This window comes from Neolamprologus brichardi, chromosome 16 (assembly GCF_056152115.1).
Source record: "Neolamprologus brichardi isolate AB-2024 chromosome 16, ASM5615211v1, whole genome shotgun sequence".
In the NCBI taxonomy this organism is placed as follows: domain Eukaryota; kingdom Metazoa; phylum Chordata; class Actinopteri; order Cichliformes; family Cichlidae; genus Neolamprologus; species Neolamprologus brichardi.
Window position 1 is genome coordinate 25839875 of NC_142119.1, and position 25701 is coordinate 25865575.

The following is a 25701-nucleotide window of genomic DNA, read 5'->3' on the forward strand; positions in this document are numbered from 1 at the left end:
TTGTTTTGCCCTTTTGTTTTTCACGTAGAACAATACCAAGGTAACACATCCAGGACGGTGGATGTGCACAGTGGAACGTTTGGTATGTAGCCTTGAATACGTATAACGACAACAGAGGGAGAAACAGCGCCTTGGTTTCATGTGTTTAGATAACGAGGACATTGCAGATAGTCTCGCACACATGAAGAACAGTTAAGCTATAATACATGACATATATTTAATACTCATTAAACAAAAAATGTGGTAGCTAGAATTAATTGTGGCTACCTTTCATGAACGCCAACCCCCCTACGCCCAAAAGCATAAATGGTCTCTCCCACCTTAGCGGCGTCTGTCCTGTGCGGCGCTGACTGCAAATCAATGAAGCCCGTATAGTCGCTAAGTAGAAAAGAGACGGGGCTGGGCGACTGAAGTTGGGACAATTTGCGGAGGTTTCTGTTGCCAGATAGTCGACGACAACAAGGATATGTATACAGCGAATATGCGCAGAAACCAGTTTTCTTGTCTTTTAGCGGAGTAAGGAGGATATCTATCAACATATATTCTACTTGTACGTGGAGTTTGGTGCATTTCACCTGAAATCTGTAGCTTTAGCAACAACTAACACCCACTGTCCAGTTGAGGATGATTTTTGCCAATACTGGAAACCCGATAAGGACTCCTCATCGCAAACAGGTAAATAAACAAATATTTACTAAAAACCAGGCTTACGACGTAAAGTTGGCTCGTTGGCAGCCTTATGGAATAAGTCTGTATGAGAGAATCGCACAGCGCACATAAACCGAATGTGAACCGAGAAAACTTTTTTACTTGTTATTTAAAGTGGCAGCGTTCACGTTTTGTGATGTAATCGCCACATAGGCTACTTATGAATAATGAGAATACTTGCTGCTCCTTGGCTGCGGTCCAGGTCCTGTAGTAGGGACAACATGAACTGGCCATCGACACCACTTTACATAAACTAAGCCACGCATAACAACTTCTAGGGTGCATGTTTACTTGCACCAGTCTCTATTTTGTTTGGTTTCTGTTTCATTACGCTCTCTGTCAGCGCAGTAAGCCACTGGCTGCTTTATCTATTCGAGAGTAAATGCATCCGCTGAGTTTACTTGCTGAAGGCTACAGATCTTCCCCTCTATAGCGTATAATTACACAGTATGGATGCCTCATTGCCCGCTGATGGATTAACTTTGTGCCAGTTACATATAGATGTCGAAAACACCCCTTGAGTCAATGGTTTGAATAAGCATATTTACTTTGCGCTGCTCATGCTGTTATCCTGTGGCTAGAGCTCCATGGGTGAGGCCTGTTACTGGAAACACTGTGTATATTTCCGGCTAGGATATGACGGGCTCCGCTGGTCTGTAGCTGGCTGATAAGATGTCGTCCTCTCCCCCATCTCAGTCTCTCCCACTCCTGCATCAGCCAGTTGTCTGAAAGCCAAATTCACTTTCAGCCCCACAGAAAAAGGGAGGTTACAGCCACCTGAGTCCCAGGCTTTGAAACATGAAGCTGTGGTCTTTGTGGCCGGAATCCTCTTTTAAGATCGCCTTGCCTTGTGTGTTGGTGTTATAAACGGTCACCGAGGTGCATGCATATAGGGCGTGTAGGGCATGTCTCACTTTATATTATGTGGCATTTAGAGCTGAAAAGAGTTTTTGTTTTGTGTTTTTAAACAAAACTATTATTTGGCAGTGACTCTGCCAAGTTTAAAGATATAACTTGGAGCTTTTGGTTGTTTTTCTTCATCTCCTTTCCTACTGTTTAAGTTCTTAATATGACAAATATATTTGTTAATTATGTACCCAGAGATAGCATCAGCTATGCTTTTTTTCCAGGATGTGATTCATGTCTGCTTAAGAGTCTGTCTTTTGAGAGACCACGAATTTAGCTTTAATAAGACTTGTTTTATTTGTTATTCTTATTTTTGGGTGGCACATTAGACTGTTGTATCACAGCAAGAGGGTTCTTGCTTTGTGTCTGCTGACTGTGTGGAGTTTGAATGCTCTCCCTGTGCCTCTCTTGATACTTCCTCCCAGAGTCCAAAAATATACTTGTTAGGTTAATTGGTGATGCTAAATTGACCATAAGCGTGGCCGTGTTGGCTCTGTGATGGAGTGGTGACTGGTTCAGGGTGTAGCCACCCACAGGCTTAAGTCCTCCCATAACCATCCACAGGAATATAAAAGGATTACGTATAGTGTATTTTAATGAAACTGAAAATAAAAAAGATACAGGAGGTGTAGTAGCTCGTTAAGATTGAACGTGGATGATACGGTACTTGCAGAATTCCAGTAAGGTAATTATTGTTTACATCTTTTGGCCTGACAATATGTGAAAAATCTGTGTTTGCTGTTATCAAGAGACGCACCATCTTAGGCGATTAATAATTTGACTTTTATCAGTTGTTCCCATTAATCTCATTCTGTTCAAATTGTGTAGCAATCTCACCATGCTTCGAAGAGTGGGTGACTGGTGGTTAAGGGTGAGGGAGATAGAGACTTTTGCCCCCAGTCAGTGGGAAAACAGTAGGTCAGGCTTGTTTCATGGTGAAGGCATGTGAGGCAGGCGACCAGTTGGTCACAAGAGAAGATCCTCTAGGCTGACGTCCAGATTTGGATTGCTCAATCCTGTCACCACTTCGTGCTTGGGATGCCATCAGCTTCCTCTCAGCGTGTGATTCTTTAAAGAGGGGGGTGGGGGGAGGGATTGGAGGTCGGGGGTAATCACTGTCAGATAGTGAGGAGGGAGACAAATCCCCAAGGAGAGAAGTTCTGTCAGACTGGGACATCTGTGTCTTGTAAACACAAAGCTCAAAGTTGCTCAGTCGCCAGAGGACTTTTACTTTTGCTTTTTTTTATATTCCCCGCCTTCGATAAAGAGGCTCAGTGGCTAACAAACACAGTGCTGACACTGAAAGCGTTGGTTCACTTTGTGAAAAGACTGTCATACATATATATTGAAGTCTAAAAAGCCATCCCTAAATAAGTAAAGCATAGCAGAATATTGAGGTTAAAGGGTTTAGAGCTACACCTTAGATGGCTGCAGATAGCTTATTCGACACCCTGAGGCATTGTGACGTTAGTGTGATGCTGATGTCAAAGCTACAGGTGGCTGTGTGGGCTGATTATGCTGACTGCAGAGGTATGTTGGGGATTGCCCTGTATCTATGAATCAGTGGTATGCAAAAAATAATAATAATAATAATAATTCTCACACTGGACATTACATGTTTCCATCCTGGTTTCCAGGGTTCAGACAGATCCTTGTTTTTCCCCGTGTATGTGTCTGTTGTAACAACATGTATGAATGGATAATAAACCGTTTGCTTTTGATGAACCCTTGAAACGAGTCTAACCTATTGTTTCCCTGACGTACAACAGCAACCTGCTCTATTGTCACATCCCATGGCTCCACCCAGCCCGAGCACCAACAGCAGCACCAACAACAGCAGCAGCAGTAGCACTGCAGGCTGGGAGCAGCTCAGCAAAACAAACCTCTACATCCGAGGCCTGTCCCCTTCAACTACAGATCATGACTTAGTCAAGCTCTGTCAGCCGTGAGTACCACCGTCCTGCGCTGTCCTTTATTATCTGCCATTGATCATTCATTGATTTATTTTAGTTTGCACTGGTTGTGACTAATGAAATACACTATATGGACAAAAGCACTCTGGAATATCGCACCATGAAAGCCCTCAGTGCACAATTTTTGTCCTGATGTTTATGCAGGGGAGGTTTAAAACTCTGCCGTTGCTGAGTCAGCAGAGCGTTGACGGCTCTCTAACTTTACGTAGTCCGCCACTACATGGCTGAGTTGCTGTGCTTAGACTTACAGTTAATTGTAGAATATCCAGAAGGAAATAAATTCACAAACCTGTTGCAGGGGGGGTATCAAATAACCAGTTCTTTTACAATTGCTTGTAATTGCTTGTTGCTTTATTTTTATACAGCTGAATTCAAAGATTAAGAGGTGTGGCCCAGTGCTTTTGTTCATATACTGTAAATTTATGAGAATGCAAACAGGTTGATGTAAGAGGTAAATGTGTCATTTTAGCAATATAACAGCAATATTCAAGGCTACACTTCAATACTGATTTAATAGTTATCTCAAGGACTATACATGGAAAGAGATAAATAGAACATAACTCAACTTGACAGCATACAGGGCACAGAGTCAAAGAATTCATATATCGTATGTGTGGGGGGAAAAAAAAAAGGTACGCACTGAGCTCATTCACAGCCCTCTTTGCATCCTGATTGCTTTTTATATACCAAGGAGACAGACCATGGCGCTTCAGAAATTTCATTTCCTTTTCTCTCTGAGGCCCCATCTTAAAAATATGACAGTGAATAAGAAGGAAAAATGTGTGGTTCATTTGTATGCAGAGGCTTGTAGGTAAATTTCGGGTCCAAAAGAAAATTTTTGACCCTGGGGATTTTTTTTTTTTGTTTTTCCGAATCATGTGAGGATGTAGTTGGAATCATTTTATTTGTCGTGGTGTATATAGGTGCATCGCAGAGATCACATCAAATGTGCTGCTTACCACTTCCTTTGTAAATATGGGAGCAAACAAGACTTGACTTGTGCATTCAGAATACCTCACTGGATCACAGCGAATGATCTGAAAGTTGTGATAAGCGGTTACGTGTTAGGTACATGCAAATGTTCTGCATTTTGATGGTTCTGTAAGAGAAGTAACAGGATCTGTAGTTGAGTAAATTAAAATTAATGTTCAGGAGAAAGAGGGGTCATAAGTTCATGCTCTTTCACCCAGTTTAGCATCTGTAGCTTATATATCCTCCAGTTTGTTTCAGGTTACATTGTGTCCTGAAGCAAGGGCATATAAACCCTTCAGATTGGAAAATACTGTACAATTTAAAAAAAAAAAAAAAAAAAAAAAAAAAAAAAAAAAAAAAAACTAAACAAAAAAAAAACGAAATAAAGATTCTGGAGATTTTCCTTTTGTCTTGTTATTCCCATTTTGGTCACAGATTTTATTACTAACCCTTTTCTAGTTTGAAGAGGACTAAACGTTGTACCCACAAAAGCACTTTTTATCTCTATTACATAATATTTGTGACAGAGCAATTTAGGGTTTTGTCTTAAGTAACATGGAAATTTAAAAGGGAAAGCATAGGAGCAATGTAGTGAATGGAAACTGTGGTGACCTGTAAGCATGACATGCAATGCAAAATGGTCAAGTACACCACTTTGCATTTGCTAAACTAATTCAAACTTTCAAGCGATGGATAGGAAAGACAGCTAATGCCAAGAAAGAATAATTTGAATGCGATAATCTTTGTATTTCATGAGGCATGGGTCTGTCAGTACTTTAGAGAAATCTGTCAGTGAAAAAGTCTCCTGTGAAGACAGTTTTAATGTGTATATAGTTCACTAGTAAGCCTAAATATAATCTTGAAACAGCCTGTGACACAGACTTTGCAAGGATGTTGCCCTTCAGCGACCCTCCTTCTTGCAAGAGACAATGAGACTGTTAAAAGTTTAAAACGCTGGTTTAGGTAAAGGGACTATTTGAAATTGGAGATTACTTGTTTGCAGCACTGTGGGGTTTTCAGCACCACATGGAAACCACTTCCTGTTTCTCATGTTTTTACAGTGATGTCATGGATTGTTGCTCAACCTTCTCTCAGTCAAAGTGTTTTATAACTGGCTTTGTCTGGTGCATAAACCTGCTAACAATACCTCGCCTTTCTGCTTCTCCCATAGGTATGGCAAAATTGTATCAACAAAAGCTATCCTGGACAAGGCTACAAATAAGTGCAAAGGTGTGTCATGTTCTTTTCTTTTTTTTTGTCTTACCAGCACTGCCCTCTTTTATCTCTCTTGAGATTCAATATGCATGAAAGAAACCTGCCACGCAAGATATATAGCACCTACACATTCCTAAAATTCTCCAAAAACTGCAGCATCCAGGGTGTGACTTCTGTCATTACAGAAAAATCAAGCAGACATGTAGTTTCAGATCATTTCAGGAAACAGACAGTCAGGCTGTTTAAAGCTGCCTCTCAGCTCATGTTATTTTAAGCAGTGGCTCTTGTCGCTGGTTTGTCGCTATCATGCACGCTGCCTAGGAGGAAGACGCGCCCAACTCTTCCTCTTCTTGCTGATTGACACTGTTGGTCTTATTCCAGTTCTAGTAGATTGCCCACCTGACTAAAGCAGGGCTTGCTGAATCTCTAGGGGTAATGGGATTAAGAGATCGCTTTGTCACTCTCTACTGGATTATAGAGATGCCAGTAAATCAAAGTCCTTCAGTGAAATGAGAAACCATTAAAGACCTTGCGAGGCTCTGACTGAATTTTAAATAGAACAGGCTTTTGCGATGACCTTACTTATCCGCTTTAAAAACGGCCTTATTTGGCTTTTTTACTGTTTTCATAAACTGTCAGACCGGATTCACATAAAACAGTGTGACCCATTTTTTTTTAGCTGGAACTGTTCTGATACATTCATCATGACTCATTTTAAATGTGTTCTATATATCAAGAGCAGTAGAAGCTATAAACTATGTATACACCCTGTTTGTACCCCCATTACAAAGAGCTGAACTGACCCACTGGTATCTGCAGCCTCAGCACTTTCCCACCCCCCACCCCCCCCCCCCCCCCTACTTTCGAAAAACATGCTGTCACACGCACCTACATACACAAATCAAGCATATTTATATGTACAAACAGAAAGAACTATATCATGTAATATACAAAAATACACATTTTAAAGTTACATCTTAAAATACAGAATGAATAGTTATCTCAAGGATAGCTATTGGTGGTTCTATCATTATCTGTTCCTGGTATAGAGAAATTCCTTGTAAGAGCAAGTCCCATCACTTGACATCGATCTTTGAAATGCCTCTGAGTAGTTATTTGGGCAGTTATTGTGATGACCCCTTCTAAATGAATGAGGAGAAGGCTGTAGGTTTAATTTCAGTGTTTACTGGGGCATAAAAACTTCCAGTCAAATCCAGTACAAACTATTAAAAAACCTTTGGCATAAGTTAAACTTTCCTAGTTAAACTTCCAAATTTGCAAGTGTATAATTTCACAGCATTGGAGCTTTATTGATGGCTCAATTCAGAAAGCCAAAATGATTCAGGTCTACAACTTAATTTACCTACAATTTAAAATACATTTTGAAATAAGTGCACTTTCCTATATGTTTGCTCTAATGAGCGAGGGGATACATTGGTGTTAAAGTGTTTGCCCCTTCCTGATTTACTAGTGTTTCACATATTTGACATATCAATAATTTCATTGATTAACGTAGAAAAGTTATCCAAACTTACCTGGTCCTGTATGGAAAAAGTAATTGCCCCTCTTGTTAAGTTGTGAATCATAACACGATCTAAAGAAACACTTGAGAAAGTCACTGTCATCTCTCTGTCTGGGAAGGGTTACAAAGCAAATTGTAAGGCTTTGGGACTCAATTGAACCACGGTGAAAGCTACTATACACATCTGGAGAAAACTTGGAGCACTGTAAACCTTCCCACGGGTGACCAGCTGACCGAAATTACTCCAAGAGCACATCAATGACTTATCCAAGAGGTCACAAAAGAACCCAGAACAGCATTAAAGAACCTCAGGCTTCACATCTCTCAGTTAAGGTCAGAGTTCAAGATTCAACAATAAGAAACAGACTGGGCAAAAATGGCGTGGATAGCAGAGTTCATGTAGAAAATCACTGCTGACCAAAAGGAACATAAAGGCTCGTCTCACATTTGCCAAAAAACATCCTGAGGATCCTGAAGACGTTTGGGGAAAATGCTCTGTGGACTGACAAGACAAAAGCTGAACTTTTTGGAAGGTGCGGAAGGCTAACACAGCATTTCAGAAAGGGAACATCATTCCAACAGTGAAATATGGTGGTGGTAATGTGATCGTTTGGGGCTGTTTTGCTGCCACAGGACCTGAAAGACTTGCTGTAGTAAATGGAACCATGAATTCTGCTCGTGATCTCACGCTGAAGCACATTTGGGTTCTGCAGCAGGACAATGATCCAGAACACACCAGCAAATCCACCTCTGAATGGCTTAAGTGGCCTAGTCAAAGTCCTGACCTGAATCCAACTGAGATGCTGTGGCATGACCTTAAAAAGGTGGTTCATGCTCAAACACTTTTTGTATGTCACACAGTTTAAACTGTCAACAACATGTTTCTCAGTTTGACTGCTGAGTGGCTCAGAGGGTCCCTTGTAGATTTATTCAGACTTTGTTGAGAGCCATGTCTTCTCCTCATGTAATGTCTCTGGTCTAGAATGTCATCCTAATTATGTGTTTGATCCCCTCAGGATATGGCTTTGTTGACTTTGATAGCCCCGCTGCAGCTCAGAAAGCTGTGGCTACCTTGAAGACAAGTGGTGTCCAAGCTCAGATGGCAAAGGTAAGGATTCATTGCAGACTAATCCTGATATCACATCAATACAAATCAGCTTCACTCTTTGTCCTCCTTCTGGCTAGTTGATCAACTTAAAACTAATCCTTAAGGTATTACATAGCAGGATTACATGATATACGTTCCACAACCAGTATTCTCATTGGCTCTGATCACTGAATTGAATCATACAGGAAGTGTGTGCTGAGAACAGTCTCTATTTGTGTAATTACTGTATGTGTGACAAAAGTAACCCATGCACCAGTTTGTGGCAGCCTCTAGGCTGCTGCATGTGAATTATACAATTACTTGTAGCAGGGTTGTCAAACATAAGGGCCAAGGGACAGAATTAGCCCGCCAAAGACTCCAATCTGGGCTACTGGACAGGAACAGGAAAAACAGGAATATGGGACACAATGTGCAGTGAGCTACCAGACCTTTTTTTTCTGTAATTTTATACATTTATCATGTAGCAACACTAGCTTTTATTGTCATATCTCCGGGGTTAAATGTCTTTATACTGCCAGAAAGGGAAGTTTCGCTTGTCTGGCCAAGATCAAAGTGGGCTGTATGTGGCCCTCAATGTAAAATGAGTTTTAATGTCCCTGGCTTGTACGGTGATGCTTTGCAAACAAGATTAGTGGAACAATAAGAAACGGTACTGTACAGTAATACAGGCTGAATATGTACTCTGCAGTTGTTCCATTTGCAGTAATTGTTAATGAACAAAATGGTAGGTTAATGTGTAACAGGTATTTCTGGTGTGTGTGTGCTTTAAACGTGATTTAGGAGTTGATGTTCAGTGAGCTGGGAGGTCATAGTTCATGTCTTGTCAAAAGAAAGTAGTAAGTACTTTTACTTGACTGCTGTCAAAATGACTCTACCAAGACATTTGCTGAATCCTGATTTGAGAAATCCTGTTCTCATATATGGATGAACACAGAGCATTCCAGAAAACTAATTTGTATCTGAGCTTTAAAAATAATCTGAAAGTTTGAGGATTTTAAACATTTAAAGAAACAACAACATTGTGACATGTTTGCTGGGATTGGTCAGTATTTCTTTGACTTGTTTTTCTTCTGTTGAAGCTTGCAATCAGTTGATGCTCAGCTGGATTGGCTCTACTCATCAGAAGCTTGTTCAAGTAGATCAAGTTGCAGTTGTTGCTCAGCTCCTATAAATATGGCTGTGAACTGTGTTGCGCGTTAAGTAGCGCCGTGATGATGGGAAACATGACATCAGGACAAAGTGACTCAAATTGTTCTGTGTCAAATTCTCAGGGCTTGACTGAACGTTTTAAAGGTGCATGAAACTCCAGTGCACTTTGGAGAAACAGTATCAGTTATACTAAAATCGCAGTGACGCAGACCAGAAGTTACTACATCATTACGAAATCGATACATAAAGCTTTTTTCACAGATGCATGATTAGCAAAATAAAAAGTCAAAGATTCCAAAAACCAACAGAAGGCTCTCAGAATGTGAGTAGTGATCTCTAAACTGCATTTAAAAAGAGGAGAAGCCAAATTCTCGTGTAAATATAAGGAGTCAAGGGTACTACTGTGTATCAAATACTTTGTGACACATTGTTTTGGCAGTATTCAAGAAGTTATACTACAGCAGGACAATGTTCCAAAATATAGTCAACACTTTGCAAGAACCATTTTAACACCAAAGAAGACCACGGAGGACTTCACTCCACGATTACATGACCTTAACCCGTCTGAATATTTATGGGGACACTTGGCTACGTCCACATGTACACGGGTATTTTTGAAAACGGAGATTTTCCGTTTTCATTTTTAAAAAATAATCCCGTCCACACGTAAAGGCAGAAATGAAGGAAAACGCTGCTAGGAACATGCCAAAGCAGCAGGTGGCGCTATATTCCTAACCTTGCAGAAATGTTGGCCAATCAAAAGTCTAGAAGCCTCGGTGGGAAATAGTAAACAAAGCTGGGGCATAGAAGCAGAACCAAGTTATATGTGTGGAGGGACAGTAACTGTATGTGTATATGTAAGCATTTAAACACTGCAGAGAGTACAATTAACAGTAATAGTATTGGTGAAATTCATTTCACCGAAACAATAACGTGGCGCACAGTGTGATGTCAAAAAATGCACACACCTTTGACCCACAGGTAAATGCAAAAACGGAGTTATCAAAAATATCCACCCTGCCCGGAGTTTTTAAACATCTCCGTTTTCAGTGACCAAAAACGCCGTTTACGTGTGGACGAAAGGTGCAAACGGATAGAAAAATCTGCGTTTTCAAAAATACCCGGGTACGTGTGGACGTAGCCTTAATTAATGAGAGAAATCGAATACATTCCTCGTATCGTAGGACGTTTTTTCAAACTGTAGTGGGATGACTTGGATCATCAGGCTTTGTAGAGTACATATCAGATCACGTACATGTTATCATTAAAACCACTAGGGGGTCATACCAAATACTAAAATAAAATTATTTGGTGGTCTGTTTGTAACAAACATTATTTTCAGCTTTTATAAATGATGTTAGATTCGTTTATTAGAAAAGGCCCTACTCAATAATACATGAAGCAGAAGCAACTCAGTCTGTTAACTTGAATGAAACACTTAAAAAGGAACTGAAGTTTGTGGGAGTTTAGAGAACAGACCATAAATTCCTGTTAAATTTGAGCAAAACAAAGCAGATTATATTACAGCTCTAAACAATATTTGTGTTTGTTATGTTATTTAATGTTTTATTTGAAATTGCTATTGTCTAAAACAAAAAGTAGTACTGCGAGTAAAATTGGTGATGGTGACACAGCTCGATTATTTTTCATCACTTCATGTATATCCATGTTGATGTGCTCCTACGGTATGTCTGTCCAGGCTGATAATATTCTACCCACTTCAAAGACTTTTCATTAAGTCTCCCAATATAATCGTATATTTGTACAGCAGTTCAAGTTAGAGTTTTGAATATTGTTAAATGAATATACAGGAATATAAAATAACAGATGGTTTGTTGGTGGGCTCTAAAGTCATGTTATTTTACTTGTGGCTTTATATCTTTCAGAAAAGGAAATGAATAATTGAGAGTTGGTTTGGTAACAGTGGATTGTCTGGGAAAAAATAGTTCACCTTCCCACACAACACTGAGCAAGGAGCAAGTGTCCTGTGTCATTTCCGTGTCTTATTTTTTTTTAATAGAAACATTAAAAATAAATGTTTCTTAAGGTTTTAGATACTTCGTCATGTGCGTACCATTGTTATTGTTACTTCGATTTGGATCATTAAGGCAAAACTGAATCCAGATAGAAATAGATAGGCTATTGAAGTCGACTTACTGGATCTTTAAAATGAGGTCATTCACCTCAATCTAACTTCTGTTTACATAAGTCACAAGTAACGGTAAGTACTGGGTCAAAATTCCCCGTGAATATTTACAATTAAGTCATGTCTAACAACCATAAAAAGAAGCTCACTTATTGATTGGTTTATGGGTGTCCACTCTGCCAGCAAAGATCTAACAGTTTCAGCAGAACCTGTGTGAACTTTCGCTTCATTTCCTGTTCTTAGCTGAAAGGAGTACAACCCGCTGTTTGCTTCTGCTGCTGATGTGTGTTTAGAGATGCTCTTCTGCATATGTTGATGATAATTGGTCTTGCTGTTAGTTTAAAGCAATTTGACCGTTTTCCTCTGACTTCTAGCATCAACAGTATGTTGGATATTTTCTCCTTTTCAAACTATTCTCTGTAAACCCTAAAGATTGCTGATCTGCTGGGATTTTCCCACACCACAGTTTCTGAAATACTCAGACCAGCCCATCTGGCACCAGCAACCATTCAGTTTTGAGGGTTAAATCCTGTGTTTGAACACATTGCTATTGTTTGGTGTTGTCTAAGCTGCAGCTAATTTGTTGTCATTCCATTTTCTGTTATTGTTGCTGTTTATGAAAAACACAACACAGATGCCTATAGTGAGAGGCCTCTCCCCAGGGATTCATAGCTATCTCTTGCATTTCTGCTGATGCTCTTAAAATACATCAAGAAGCCAGCTGCGAGCCTTAAGCCACCATGAGCCGCATGCAAATATCTTCTTATCAGTGCTCTTAGCCAACCCCTTATTACTGAAAGCTCCCCCATTACTGAGGATAAATAATATTGAATTCCTAAGGAAGTGGCTCCTTTCCTCTTCCGTCTACACATTACTAAAAAGTCAGTGTGGATGTGATATTACAAAGGAATATTTTTTCAGGTGTGTTTAAGGCATTTCTGGTATTGCAATTACAATGTTTTGATATATGTGCGTTTTGTTCTTTTTCTCTTCTTCTTCTTCTTCGTAGCAACAAGAACAAGACCCAACAAACTTGTACATCTCCAACTTGCCTGTGTCTGTGGATGAGCAGGAACTGGAGAACATGTTAAAGCATTTTGGCCAGGTCATATCAACTCGCATCCTGAGGGACTCCAGTGGAGTCAGCAGAGGAGTGGGCTTTGCAAGGTTGGATTCTTTTGTAATTTATTGTCAGATATAGAACTTGAAATAGTATTGAGAGGTTGTTGTTGTTGTTTTCCCCCGCTGTGCATACCGCACTGGTATGACTAAACCAAATAGGCATGTGAAATAACTGAAAAACTTCTCTGGCCTCTAACTAGCATTGTATATTGTTTGTTGAAAAATTGTTGGTTTGCTTCCTGGCCAAAAGAGGTATATTTACAACTATATCTTTGGCCACTAAAACATAAGTGTTGTCAAGGCCAGGAATAGAAACATGTGGCATGGGCCTTTCCAGACAGGCAAGAAAATCAACAGGAAGTCTGATATTAACTTATTATTAACAATGCCACAGTCTTAATCACATTTGCTATGTTCTACTTGGTTTTTACCAGTCATAAAGTAGAAATAAATCTTTATATCACTAAAAAAAAGATGATTCTTGTTGTAAAAATCTCAATGCCCTTTTCAGAATTTGTTTCACTTCTTAAAAATAATACCTAAAAACAAATACACTGGGGCTGTTGTCGATTAACAAAGAAACTGTTCATGTATGGACAAATGGAAACGCCTTTAAAAATAGTTTCACAATGACTGGTTTATTTAATTGCAGTGATAATAATAGCTTCCGCCAGTCGTACTCGCATAACCTGACATTTAACTAAAATACCTGACAGTCAAAGCCATGGTCACGACGGGCAAAACAGAAATTATCATATTTCATCACGGGAATCTTTTTGTGCATGTCCAAAACCCTTCAAGTTGATTCTACAAAAGATGCACGCTATGAACTTGTAGATAAAAATCACTTATGACAAACCACCGCTTCCACCAACTGATAAAGAAGTCATTTTAGGAAAGCACCTGACGCCTTGTTGCTGCAAATGTCACTTCTGTTGTTTTTCACTCTGTTTTTGGGCTTCAGGATGGAGTCAACGGAAAAATGTGATGCAGTCATTTCACACTTCAATGGAAAGTTCATTAAGACACCTCCAGGTGTACCAGGTAAGAACATACACTATACCTATACTATATTTGGTGGTGTGTATTGTACAAAATACTGCATTTAAGGTTTAACACCTATGTCATTAACAAAAAGATGTGATAGAAAATAAAGTCTATTAGGGCTAGTCTGCATAAGATTGGGTGGAGTTGTATGGGCAAGATGAAGTGACTGGCTCAGTGGTTCATTCTTCCAACAGGAGTCAGTGAGTCTGCTGGTAAAGAGCTCATATACACTCAGCCCTAAGAGGCAGAGCATAGACAAAGAAAATGAAAGAGCTGCTCTGTGTGGCTTTCACTCCCTCTCTAAGCGTTTTAATTGGATTATTAGACTGAAGTAGTCTCTGCTGGCCGTGCCTTGGTCAGGAAGGGGAGGGGATTAAAGCTCCACAGCTGCCAAATTAGATGTCTGTGTTCCCAGGCTGGCTAGTAAATGTGTACTCCTAGGCTTCAGAGAGTGACTGACTACACAGAAAATAATGGCGAACAATGAGTCTGTGCAATAGTGTTTGTTAAACACAAATCTCATATTTCATTCTCTTGCCATGCCTCTTTCTTTTTTCTTTTTAGCGCCAACTGAACCTTTGCTCTGCAAGTTTGCTGATGGTGGACAGAAAAAGAGACAAAGCCAGAATAAATTTGGCCAGAATGGTCGATACTGGGGAAGGGATGGTGACTCTAGACTGGTAAGTTGATGGAATGGGTCTCAGCTACTGATCCATGGGCAGATAGGAATAATAATAAAGGGCAAAAATCTGAGGCCTGTGCTATGAAGCAGGATTTGAAGCTCAGCAATGGGAACTTCAGATTTACTTGGTAGCTTGTTTTTTTTGTTTCATGACAATAGTTTGGTTTTTAAAGGGTTACGTTGCCATAACAATTTAACTTGAAAACTCATCTGCTCCAGAAAATAGTGTCACTATTCCTAGAAAATCCCGTGGATTTTGGTGCAAAGATTCCTTAGAGGGTCTCTTAAGAGAGTTTTTAGAGTCAATCTTGGGTATCTATATAAGAAATCAGATTCTCAGTGGAAAGACTGAGGCCTATTGTTCTATGGGTCTTTGTATAATTATATGACACATTTAAAACACTAAAGTCTTGTATTCATCAACGTCATAAGATTTGCAGATAAACCTACTCGCCAGTTTAAATGTTACATTCTTTTTCTTTTGCTACCATGAAATTTGGATAGTATACCAGCTAGGGGGGCAGCTCAAAGAATAAGACAAAATCTGTGATGCACTATAAAAATACATCTAAACAACACATTATTCATTATTTCTGCCTTAATGGTGCCTTGCTGTTTTCTTCCTTGCTTTAGCTGCTCATTTGCTTGCGATTACATTTTGCTTTTCTTTTTTTTTTGCTTTTTTTTTAATGCAGCTTACAGGTCTGTAAGCTTTTGTGATGCTGTGCCCATCAGTTCACTGATCACTAGGTTTGGGAAGTCCTGGGTTTAATCATGGAGATGGCACTGAGTAAGATAAAGGCATGCAGTAAAAGCTGTCACATTTCACAATGTTGTGTTCAGCTTATTCAGAAAGGAAATGTTTGGCTGCTCCGTTATTCACGAGGGGTCATCACAGCAGGGAGCTCCGCATGTTTGATTTGGCAGACTTTTTTTTTAAATGCCGGATGCCCTTCCTGACGCAACCCTAAAGGGAATTCTGTCTCCTCCCAGGATCAAACTTGGGATTTGCTTGTTAGGGAAATGTCTAAATCACTACACTATGGAGCCACTTCTTTTGCATGTACTGACTGACTTTTTTGTTTGTTTGTTTTAAGCCTGTTAGTAGCCCTCATCACTGCCAGCCGAGGTTTTTTATTCCCCTCCAAATCATTAATGCCTGTAAAATTGTCTGCTCATATTCAGTGTCCACCTATGTCATAGTTCTCTCAGTTCACTGACAGTGCTTCAGATGATGCTTTAGGCAGAGCTGGTAGAGGACAAATATCTGTGGAGTCTAATCTCAATGGCACTATTCTGTGGAGGAAAGCTAAAAAGTAGTACCCTTGGTCAGTACACCAGGTGAACTAGTAGATGAAGTACCTTCATAGATCATTATCAAACCACCTTGCTTTGTGACTATTATCACACAGTCCTTTCAGAGAAACCTGCAGCAGTGTAATAAACACTCCTTGAGTGAGGGAGTGTTTATTGCATTTTGCATTGCTTTAAAAGCAATGCAAAATGCAATAAAGCAAGCAAATGCCGGGGAATTTAGTATTTTGTTATTGAGAGAAGAACGAGAAAGCTTGGTTGTGTCTTATTTTAGAACTGCAAGCATTAAAAATGTCAGAAGTTAAAAATGTATATAGTAGGCTAGGAAATGGAGTTCCTCAATCAGTTTCACAGAGACTAATAATACACATGACCGCACTGCATACTCAAACATGGTGAACTTGTTTGCTCTGTCATTCACCCTTTGCACAGTCACAAAATGTGTCAATTGAGCATTAGCACCATTTCAAGATGAATGTATTTATATATTACGCTGTGAAGATAATCGGATTCCTTGGGCAAGCGCCAGAGAAATGCAAATGTACAAGCATGCTAGTTCTGTCATTCAAGCTCAGGGCTTCTTGGTGATGTTGCAGAAAAGCTTTCTGGTTCTGAGAAGACTGGGGTGTTTTTTTTGTTTTGTTTTGTTTTTTGTTTTTTTTTGGTCTGTTTGTTGTTTTGTTCTGTTTGTTTGTTTTGGGGGGGGGGGGAGTTACCAGCTAGGCTTTTCTCATTAACTGTTGGAACAAACACTGACTGACTCAAAATGCTACAGCTGGTTAGAATAATCCATTTCTTGCAACTCCATGGTATTTAAACTGCAGAGCAAGAAAGATTGCATATTTCGGCTGTCTCTACTGTGGGTACTGCATTCAGTCAGCGCTATATCAATAAGCTCTTTTTAAAGAGCAATTTCCATGTCGCTGATCACCACTGAACTCTTTTGTTTCATCGTATGGGTGTAACACTCCTGTCAGCAGATTATCCTGTCTTCGTTCCTAGACTCAGCATTAACTTGCGCTAAAGGTCTGACTCTAGTTTTAGTTCCTGTTCTACAGGGCATGAATGTATGTGTCATACAGTGTGTGCTATACCAAATGAATGAACTAAAAGGGAATTATAAGTAATGACTGCAACTTCTGTTCCCAAAAAAGAGGAACAAAGTACAACACCACTGTTGGTCTGTTTTTTAATGGCAAAGCGGTTTCATCTGCAAAAAGAAGCCATTGTGAAGGCTGGAGCACACTCATCATCACAGGTTCTTAAATTCTGGGATAGAAGTGTCAATTGATTCCTTGATACCTCATACAATGTGCACCCTACTTCACGGAGCACAAGTTATAGCTATAACCGCTGTAACGTTATTAGTCCACAGCATGTGCTGTTCAAGGCACTGCATTTCTAGTGCGTGGTAATAATTTCTGGTTAGGTCTAGTGCTTTACACTTTGAGAAAACAAAACAAACCACCATCAGCTGACTGTGTTTGGTCAGTCAGTACAAACAGTGTTTATTTATAAAAAACAAAAACAAAAAAAAAACAGATGAACATCTTCTGTTCCCAACAAACAGAAGTGTGTGTATATAGACCCAGTGTCACACCACAGATGATGGTTTTATGTTATTTAAAGTTGCAGACTTCATCTAAGTTGCTTAAGTCCTGTCTTCTTTTCCCTCAGGCTGGAATGACACTCACATATGATCCCAGTTCAGCTGCTATGCAAAATGGGTAAACTAGATTAACATGTATAATGCGTTGTTGTTGTTGTTGTTGTTGTTGTTGTTTCAATATGTTTATGTCATATAATATAATATTCTCAATACACTTTGACAGATTTTTTCCAGCACCATACAGTATGTCAAACAGGATGATTACTCAAACTTCCATGTCTCCCTACATGTCTCCGCTTTCCACATATCAGGTTTGAATACTTTTTCTATTGATAAATATGCACTTTAAAACATATGTATGTAAAATACATGAACATTGTAATAGAAATATGTGATTTGGTTTCAAAACTATTTGTAAAACATGTGTCTTTGAGATTTGAAATAGGTTTTTTTTTTGGGGGGGGGGGTTGGAGATGTAGGTCAAGTATGTGACAAATGCCAGTATAGCCTTTTATGCTTGTTTATGTGCCAATTGCAGTAAGACGTGATTGCTGGAAATAGCATTTGCTCTGAGCCACACTGTTTACAGAGCGTGTTTGTTGATGTTCCAGATGCAGAACCCATCCTGGATGCCTCATCAACCTTACATCATGCAGCACCCAGTAAGAACAGGAGTTCTCCATATTTTGTTCTGCTGTTTCTCTTTTAATCATAATCTGTTAGTCACCAAATATGTCTTTGGTTTAGTGTAAACAGACGGACACATAAAGTAGTAGTTACACACAGATGACACTGATTTTATTTATTTATTTATTTATTTTGAGGACTGAGCAAGGTGTTTGTCTATGGGTGTCTAAATGACTGTTTTGAATAATAATAATAATAATAATAATAATAATAATAATAATAATAATAATAATAATAATAATACATTTTATTTGAGGGCGCCTTTCAGAAACCCAAGGTCACCTTACAAAAAACACAATTAATAAAAGGAACAATAGTCATAAAATACATAAAATAAGTTAAAAATTACAAAACAGAGCGTGACAACAGATAAAATCAGCATTAAAGCGAGTAAGCCAGTTTAAACAGGTGTGTTTTGAGCTGTGTCTTAAATACGGAGAGGGAGTCAATATTTCTTAGTGCAGGAGGAAGAGAGTTCCAGAGCCGGGGAGCAGAGCGACTGAAAGCTCTGTTCTCCATAGTGATAAGGTGTGAGGACGGAACGGTAAGATGAGTAGCAGATGATGATCTAAGAGGGCGGGAAACAGTGGTGATATGGAGCAGGTCACACAAATATGAAGGAGCAGATTTATGGATACATTTGAACGTGAGAAGTAAGATTTTAAAGTTTATCCTGGCTTCTATGGGCAACCAGTGAAGCTGCTGAAGAACTGGGGTAATATGAGCACTTAATGGAGTACGGGTTATGATCCGAGCTGCAGAATTTTGAAGAAGTTGGAGTTTATGAAGGGACCTTTTAGGGAGACCAAATAGGAGGGAAATATAGTAATCAATACGGGATGTAATAAGACTATGGACAAGGATGGCAGCAGCATGGGGAGTAAGGAAGGGATGGAGTCGGTTAATATTACGTAAATGGAAGTAAGCAGACCGGGTTATGTAATTAATGTGAGACTGGAATGAAAGAGTATTATCAAGTATGACACCCAAACTCTTAACCTGAGAGGAGGGAAGGGTGGGAGAATTTTCAATGTTAATGGAAAAGCTGTGGGATTTGGTTAAGATAGATGGTGTACCAACAAGTAAAACTTCAGTTTTATTACTGTTGAGTTTGAGGAAATTGGAGGAGAACCAGGATCTAATCTCAATAAGACAGTCTGAGAGGGAGGGAGGTGGGAGGGATGAATTGGGTTTAGAAGAAAGGTAGAGCTGGGTGTCATCGGCATAACAGTGGAAAGTTTATATTATATTTTCGGAATATATAACCAAGAGGAAGCACATAAATAATGAATAAAAGAGGCCCCAATACTGAACCCTGGGGCACACCAGCAGAAACAGGATAGAGAGTTGAAGAATTGGATTTAAGTTGGATAAACTGAGTGCGGTCTGAGAGATAGGAAGTAAACCAGACAAGGGGGGTATGACTAATACCAATGGAAGCTAACCGGTTCAGGAGAATATTGTGAGAAATGGTATCAAACGCCGCACTAAGATCAAGAAGGATGAGAATGGATAGGAGACCAGAATCAGCTGCCATCAGAAGGTCATTGGTAATTCTTAACAGAGCAGTTTCTGTGCTATGATTGGGGCGGAAACCAGATTGAAATTGTTCATAGAGATTATGGTCATTGAGATGTAAATGAAGCTGGGCGGCGACAACTTTTTCAAGAATTTTTGAAATAAAGGGGAGATTTGATATAGGGCGAAGATTATCAAAGTTATTGGGGTCTGCACCAGGCTTTTTGAGAATTGGGATAACAGAAGCCTTTTTCAGTGCTTCAGGAACAATTCCAGTGTTCAGGGAGGAATGAATAATATTGGTTATGAGAGGTGCTAACGAGGGAAGACAGGCTTTAACTAACACAGTGGGGAGAGGGTCAGGTTTTGTAATTCTACTGAACAATGAATAGAGGGACCTGGAGTTACCTTCATTAGAACTAATTAAACCAGAGTAGTAAGCAGATTTGGCTGAGGCAATGCAGTCCTTATAGAACAAAACATGATCATTGTGAATTTCTTTATGTACAGTAAGTCTGGTTTTCTTGAATAGACGTTCGAGTTGGCGTCCTTTAGCTTTAAGGTGACGCAGGTTGGAGGTAAACCATGGAGCTGAACGGGAAAATGAGACAGTTCGATGTTTAAGGGGAGCAAATATGTTAAGAAGGCTATGAAGGTTGACATTATAATGACAAATGAGTTCATGAGGGGTTGAGGAGCTGTGGATAGATGGAAGGTCATGGACGGCAGATGAAAAAACAGCTGGGTTGATATTACTGATTTTCCTAAAAGTGATATTACGAGAGATACAGGTTTTGGAAGCGGTTATGTTTGCATCAAAAGAAATAAACATATGATCAGACTGGGGAAACAATGTGGCTTTACAATGGGTGGGGGTAATGCCAGAACAACAGACCAAATCCAGGATATGACCTTTGGAATGGGTAGGAAATTTTATGTACTGTAGAAGCCCAAAACTTTCCAGGCAGGAGGTAAATTCTCTGGAAAGAGGGATTTTATTATTGTCCATATGAATATTGAAGTCACCAGCAATGATCAGATTTGGAGAAAGTACAGAAAAATGAGTGAGAAGAGCAGAAAATTCATTTAATTCATTTGATTTAAATTGTCGTCAGCAACTTAAAAAATATAATAAAAATAGTAATAGTAGATGATACTAACCAGTGAATGGACTGTATGAAGCTGTGTATTTAATGACATATGCTAAATGATTTCTAACAGATTTAAAATATGATAGTCTTAGTTTGAAATGAGTTGGCAACAAAATACAAACAGTGTCTGATGCATCAGGCTAGTTGAGATGTTTATAGCCAACTTGCTCAACTTGTAAATTTCACCTTCTGCTACTTCTGCAGGGTACAGTGATATCGCCCTCTATCGACCCATCTCTGTCACTGCAGCCTGCTTCCATGATGGCGCCTCTCACTCAGCAGATGGGTCACCTCTCCTTGGGTAGTGCAGGAACGGTGAGAGAAACCTGCATGAGATTAACTGAGAGATTGGCTCATTATACTTTTGTCTTGGAGAAAAAAAAACTATTAAGATATGCTTATTTTGGTTTGTGAATAGTCTCATTTTCCATTTTCTTGCAGTTTATGGCTCCCAATACAGCTATGCAAGGAGCATATATCCAACAGTATCCACATCTGCCGACAGCCACTGTTCCTGTGGAAGTATGTGCAGCAACAAAATTGCAGCCTCACTTTTAGCAAAATATTTTGCCCCCCCCAAAAAAACTGAGTTATTACTCTTTCTTTCAGGAAAACAGTGGACAGTCACATGTGGAGTCATCCGGCAATCATTCCCCCTATTCCTATCAACAAACCAAGTAGTGCTGAGGTAACCTTTGGACAACAGCCCACACAACAATGTCTACAAACGCAGCGGACGCTAAGGATCTTTCACTGTTTTGCTCAAATGTTTAAAGTGATACTATTTCGGGTATCGTTTTCAGAGCATACACCTAAGTTCATCAAAGGATTCAAAGTTTATTTAAAGAAGTTTTATTTTCATACTAGAACGTTTATTTTTTACTAGGGGTCGCACAGGACACAAGAAAGAATCACGTGTCCAGTTGTGCAAAGATGTTTTCTGTTCACTTTTTTTCCTGAGGATTTTTTTTTTTTTTTTGCCAAATATTTGAAAATGACTTTTTTGTGCTTGCTGTGTGAGTGTTGATATGGTGATGTGTTTAGTGTTGTTTTTTCTTGTAAAGTGATTTTTTTTTTCTTCTTAGAACTCAGTCTTGCTGTCTGAAAATCTGCCTTAATAGTTTTGATACATTTCTTGAACAGACCACCACAAAGCAGCAATAAGCCAAAAAAAATTTGATAAGAGCTCTCACCTGCAGGCGGTCTATTTTTTTCTTTTCTGTTTTTTTTAATGGAACATGTGTTTTTGCTCCCTTCCTCCAAAACCTACTAGAGCAGCAAAAGAAATTTTCCAAAGATGATTTTATTGGATGGAATATTTATTTAGAAAGAAGGCTGTGCATTCGTGTGGATGTTGAAATGTGTTTTTTTAGAATAACTAAAATTAAGCTTGGTGGGGTGGGTGTAATTTTGTTTTGTTGGCTGTGCTTTCACTTTTTAAAGGTGGTATTGGAAATTGTCGTTTTGATGAGGTAGGTATTTTTCACTTTGCAAAAACAGGAAACATGGACGTATGATTGTGGAAAATTAATTAATCAAAGCCTTAAAATAGAACTTGGCCAAATGTTGCAAGAGTCGAAGGGTAAAAATTTGATGAATATGTGTATTTTATTGCGCCTCACTCTTTGATAGGAAACAATCAGACTTGGCACTTTCAGTTGTAGTTTACATCACCAAAGCTTGTGAGGAAATGCCATCATTTGTCTCTTTAACAAAGGTGACCATGCAAAAAAAGAGTGTAATTTGGACAGTGTGCCTTTTTTTTTTTTTTTTTTTTGTACATTTACACTTAGTTCAGTACAGACACACAAGTATGAAGGAAGGCTCCAGCAAGTGCCACAGATGACTTTCATGGTAACAGGAGAAATGGGATGGTACAACACTATAGTAAAGATTCATTTAAAAGGAAAAAACTGATGGGGTGCTACGGAAGCAATCTGATATGAAATAGTGCTTTAAAAATAAGTGGCAATTTGTTAAATAGTTGATTGAACCATTTTAACTAAGGTGTCCTCTAGTAAGCCTGTGATTCGACCTGGTTGTCAGTCAGAGCAGTTATCTACCTCAGTTTTCTTTCTCCTCTGTATTAGGCCGGGTTAGCAGGTCCAGCCCGTCCTTCCAGACCAAATCCCACACTCAGGAGCCTGTCACCCTGAAAGGAAACAGCTGTTTTCCTTTAGGTTGTTTTTTTTTTTTTTCTTAATACTCTTTGATTTTCCTCAAACCTGTTTCTTTTTTTTAATCTTATTATGATGAGTAACATAGTCACTATTGGGGACAGCTCTACTTGCGTTCACTCACTCAGTTTCATAGCCTTTATGGCAGTAGATTCCACAGGCAAATGTAAAGGCTTTTCCGATTATCACTGACAGCATAGCTTTTGTGGTGTTCACTCAATCTGTGCTCATTTATACAAACTTTGTGTTGAATCTACAAAGAGCAGCATTTCCTCTGTAGTTCGCTAGGTTGTGCAACAGATACAAAGGGCCAATTCTACTTGAGATTTTTGTGTAATGCCTGAGACTGACGAGTAATACTGTCCTGTGAGGTTAATGCTGCTAGCGGTGTCTGAACCAAGTGCCATAGTATCTGGGTCAAGAGTCGAAGAGGTGCATCAATAAAAAATTGCTCGTATAAGCAACCACCGTAGTGAACAGACATTAAGTTATATGAAAAAGTTCTAATTTATGAAGATTTTTGTACAGACGGCTTTAGGTAATAAGAGATTTTCTAGAGCTATATGAGTTACATGTTTTGTTTTTTTAACTTGTGCCACAATTGCCAGACTTAACTTGTTTGTACAGTTTAAGGGATCTCTCCTCTTTATTTCTGTTTTATTGTGCTGTTTTATCGTGTTTGTTAAGCCCCAAACTTCCTTTTGTTTTTCCACCCTAGTAGATTGTTGCCCAAGTTTTATTCTGTTAATTTCTTTGACTTTTTTGGATTAAAAAAGAAATCTACTTTTACTCTGCCTCATTATTTCCAAGGAGACCTGATCTTTTTTTTTTCTTTTTTTTTTTTATGGTGAATCTTGAATACAAATCTTAATTGAGTTTACTGGTTGGTAACCTTGCATTAGTTAATTATGTAAAATACGTAATTTGTGCGGTTTGCCAGCACAATATTTTTTTTTAAAACGGTCAAACAATAAATTTTAATATGATGGTTGTTATTGGAGCTTGGCTGCAGCTTCAGAGGGCTGAAATCCAAAACGTCTCTCACTTAGTCTCTCACTTCCAATTGAGGTTTTATAAAGAAACTGGCCTTATTAGAATTTGGAAAATATATATGCGTTAACGAGTTACCTTTTCTCAGACAGCTTGGAAAAAAAAAAGAAAATCTAGCTCAAATTGGCAAACAAAAAAATATACATGCCAAAAGAAGCATATGCATAAATATCCTAAAATTATCTTTATAGTCATTTATAAATTATTGGTGGATTGACATTGTTCAGCAGCCATATAAAATAAAATTTAAAAAAACACGCACGCACAAAATGCAAGGAAACGAACATCTGTTTAGTTCCCCCGTCAACACAGCAGCTGATAAAGGTCACTTTGCTGTCAGTTTTCTCCCAGAAAACACACTCAACTAATGTGACCATGCACATCTCCTTCCTTCCACATTAATCAGTCTTTCAGATATCCACTCACTGAATTAATGAGACATTATTATCTCATGCAGCTGGCTCAAAATATTATGTCTTGGACTATATATATAAAAAAAGTTATGTATCAGAAGTGATCATTTAGGCCTCCAAGATGTGGTGTAATATGAAATATATCCTGTATTTTTATCTTAAGGTAACTGTAAGACAGTTCAGTTTTTTTATTATATTAAATATCCAGGCTAAACTGAAGCTCTGACTTTCTGACACTAATATAAGAGGAAAACAATAGGCTTCTTGTTGAGATGGTCTACCAATATTTATGAATTGCTATGCTTTGAGCCCAGAAGGTTAGGACCTGGTAGGAAAGATATTAACTCTGTCACATGGTATTTCTGACAACATGCATGGCCTGGACGGGGTGAGTGGGTGCACTGGGGCGCTCTAGAAGCTTGGATGTGACTGTCTGTGAGCAGGCCTTGCCATGGCAGATGGGTCTCCGCAGTCTCCTGCAGAGTGCTGAGCCACCCTACGGGAAGCCACCGGCTCCAGACGAGGAGCAAAACTCACGCTCCAGCTGTCTGTGTTTTTGCCACATGCGCCTACAAGCAATGGAGTTGAAACCTTGTTTTCCCCCCGACAACAACCACTCTTTGCCTAAATGAGGCCCTCATATCCACTCCCTCCTTTGCTTACATTGGAGGCATCCTATATTCATACCCATTTTGATGCAGTGCATTGTTTTCTTATACCAGCTCAGGGTGTTAAAATTGCAATTAGATTTTGAAAAAGCCATGGATCAGTAAACTCATGTAGCATGTTCAAGCCAACTTTGAAATCTTCTGAACCCTGTGATAAACAAGTGTAATAGGTATCACACAGAAAGTTCTGAAGTTAACAGTACAAATACTTATGAAACGAAACCACTTATTTAAAAAATTAAATACAATACAATTTTATATGTGTATATCTGGAGTGACTAGGATGATAAATTTACTAGGAAATTAATTTAAACCTCTTTAAGAGGACAGATAGACAGTGAATTGTTCATGTTTACATAACAAAACAATTGCAAAGGCTCCGTCTTCAAAAACTTGTTTTGTTTTGCTTTTGACAAAATAATGGTGATGGATTCTTCTCAGTTTTGAAACATGCAATTAAATAAACAATTAACAATTTTAAAAAATTAATTTAAAAAAAATTAGATTTCATTTAATCTGGTTACTAAGTGGTTAAATACAGAGGAATAATATAAGCATGATACA

At 38.9% G+C, this 25701-nt stretch overlaps 1 protein-coding gene across 1 annotated transcript; it reads left to right on the forward strand.

Annotated features, from left to right (window-relative positions):
- Positions 1-336: 336 nt before the first annotated feature.
- Positions 337-23795, forward strand: rbms1b (RNA binding motif, single stranded interacting protein 1b). Its single transcript, XM_006788537.3, has 13 exons — positions 337-675; positions 3384-3559; positions 5731-5789; positions 8313-8404; positions 12709-12866; positions 13786-13865; positions 14433-14548; positions 17542-17591; positions 17697-17784; positions 18085-18135; positions 21034-21144; positions 21271-21351; positions 21439-23795. Exons 1-13 carry the CDS (start codon positions 625-627, stop codon positions 21508-21510), a joined length of 1185 nt encoding a protein of 394 aa, XP_006788600.1. The 5' UTR covers positions 337-624; the 3' UTR covers positions 21511-23795.
- Positions 23796-25701: the final 1906 nt, after the last annotated feature.

Bases quoted from the DNA above. Each gene is read 5' to 3' on its own strand.
- rbms1b (XM_006788537.3), top strand. From the start codon at position 625: ATGATTTTTGCCAATACTGGAAACCCGATAAGGACTCCTCATCGCAAA. The intron at 3,560-5,730 runs GTGAGTACCACC...CTTCTCCCATAG, and splicing joins TTAGTCAAGCTCTGTCAGCC to GTATGGCAAAATTGTATCAA. The intron at 18,136-21,033 runs GTAAGAACAGGA...CTACTTCTGCAG, and splicing joins CTTACATCATGCAGCACCCA to GGTACAGTGATATCGCCCTC.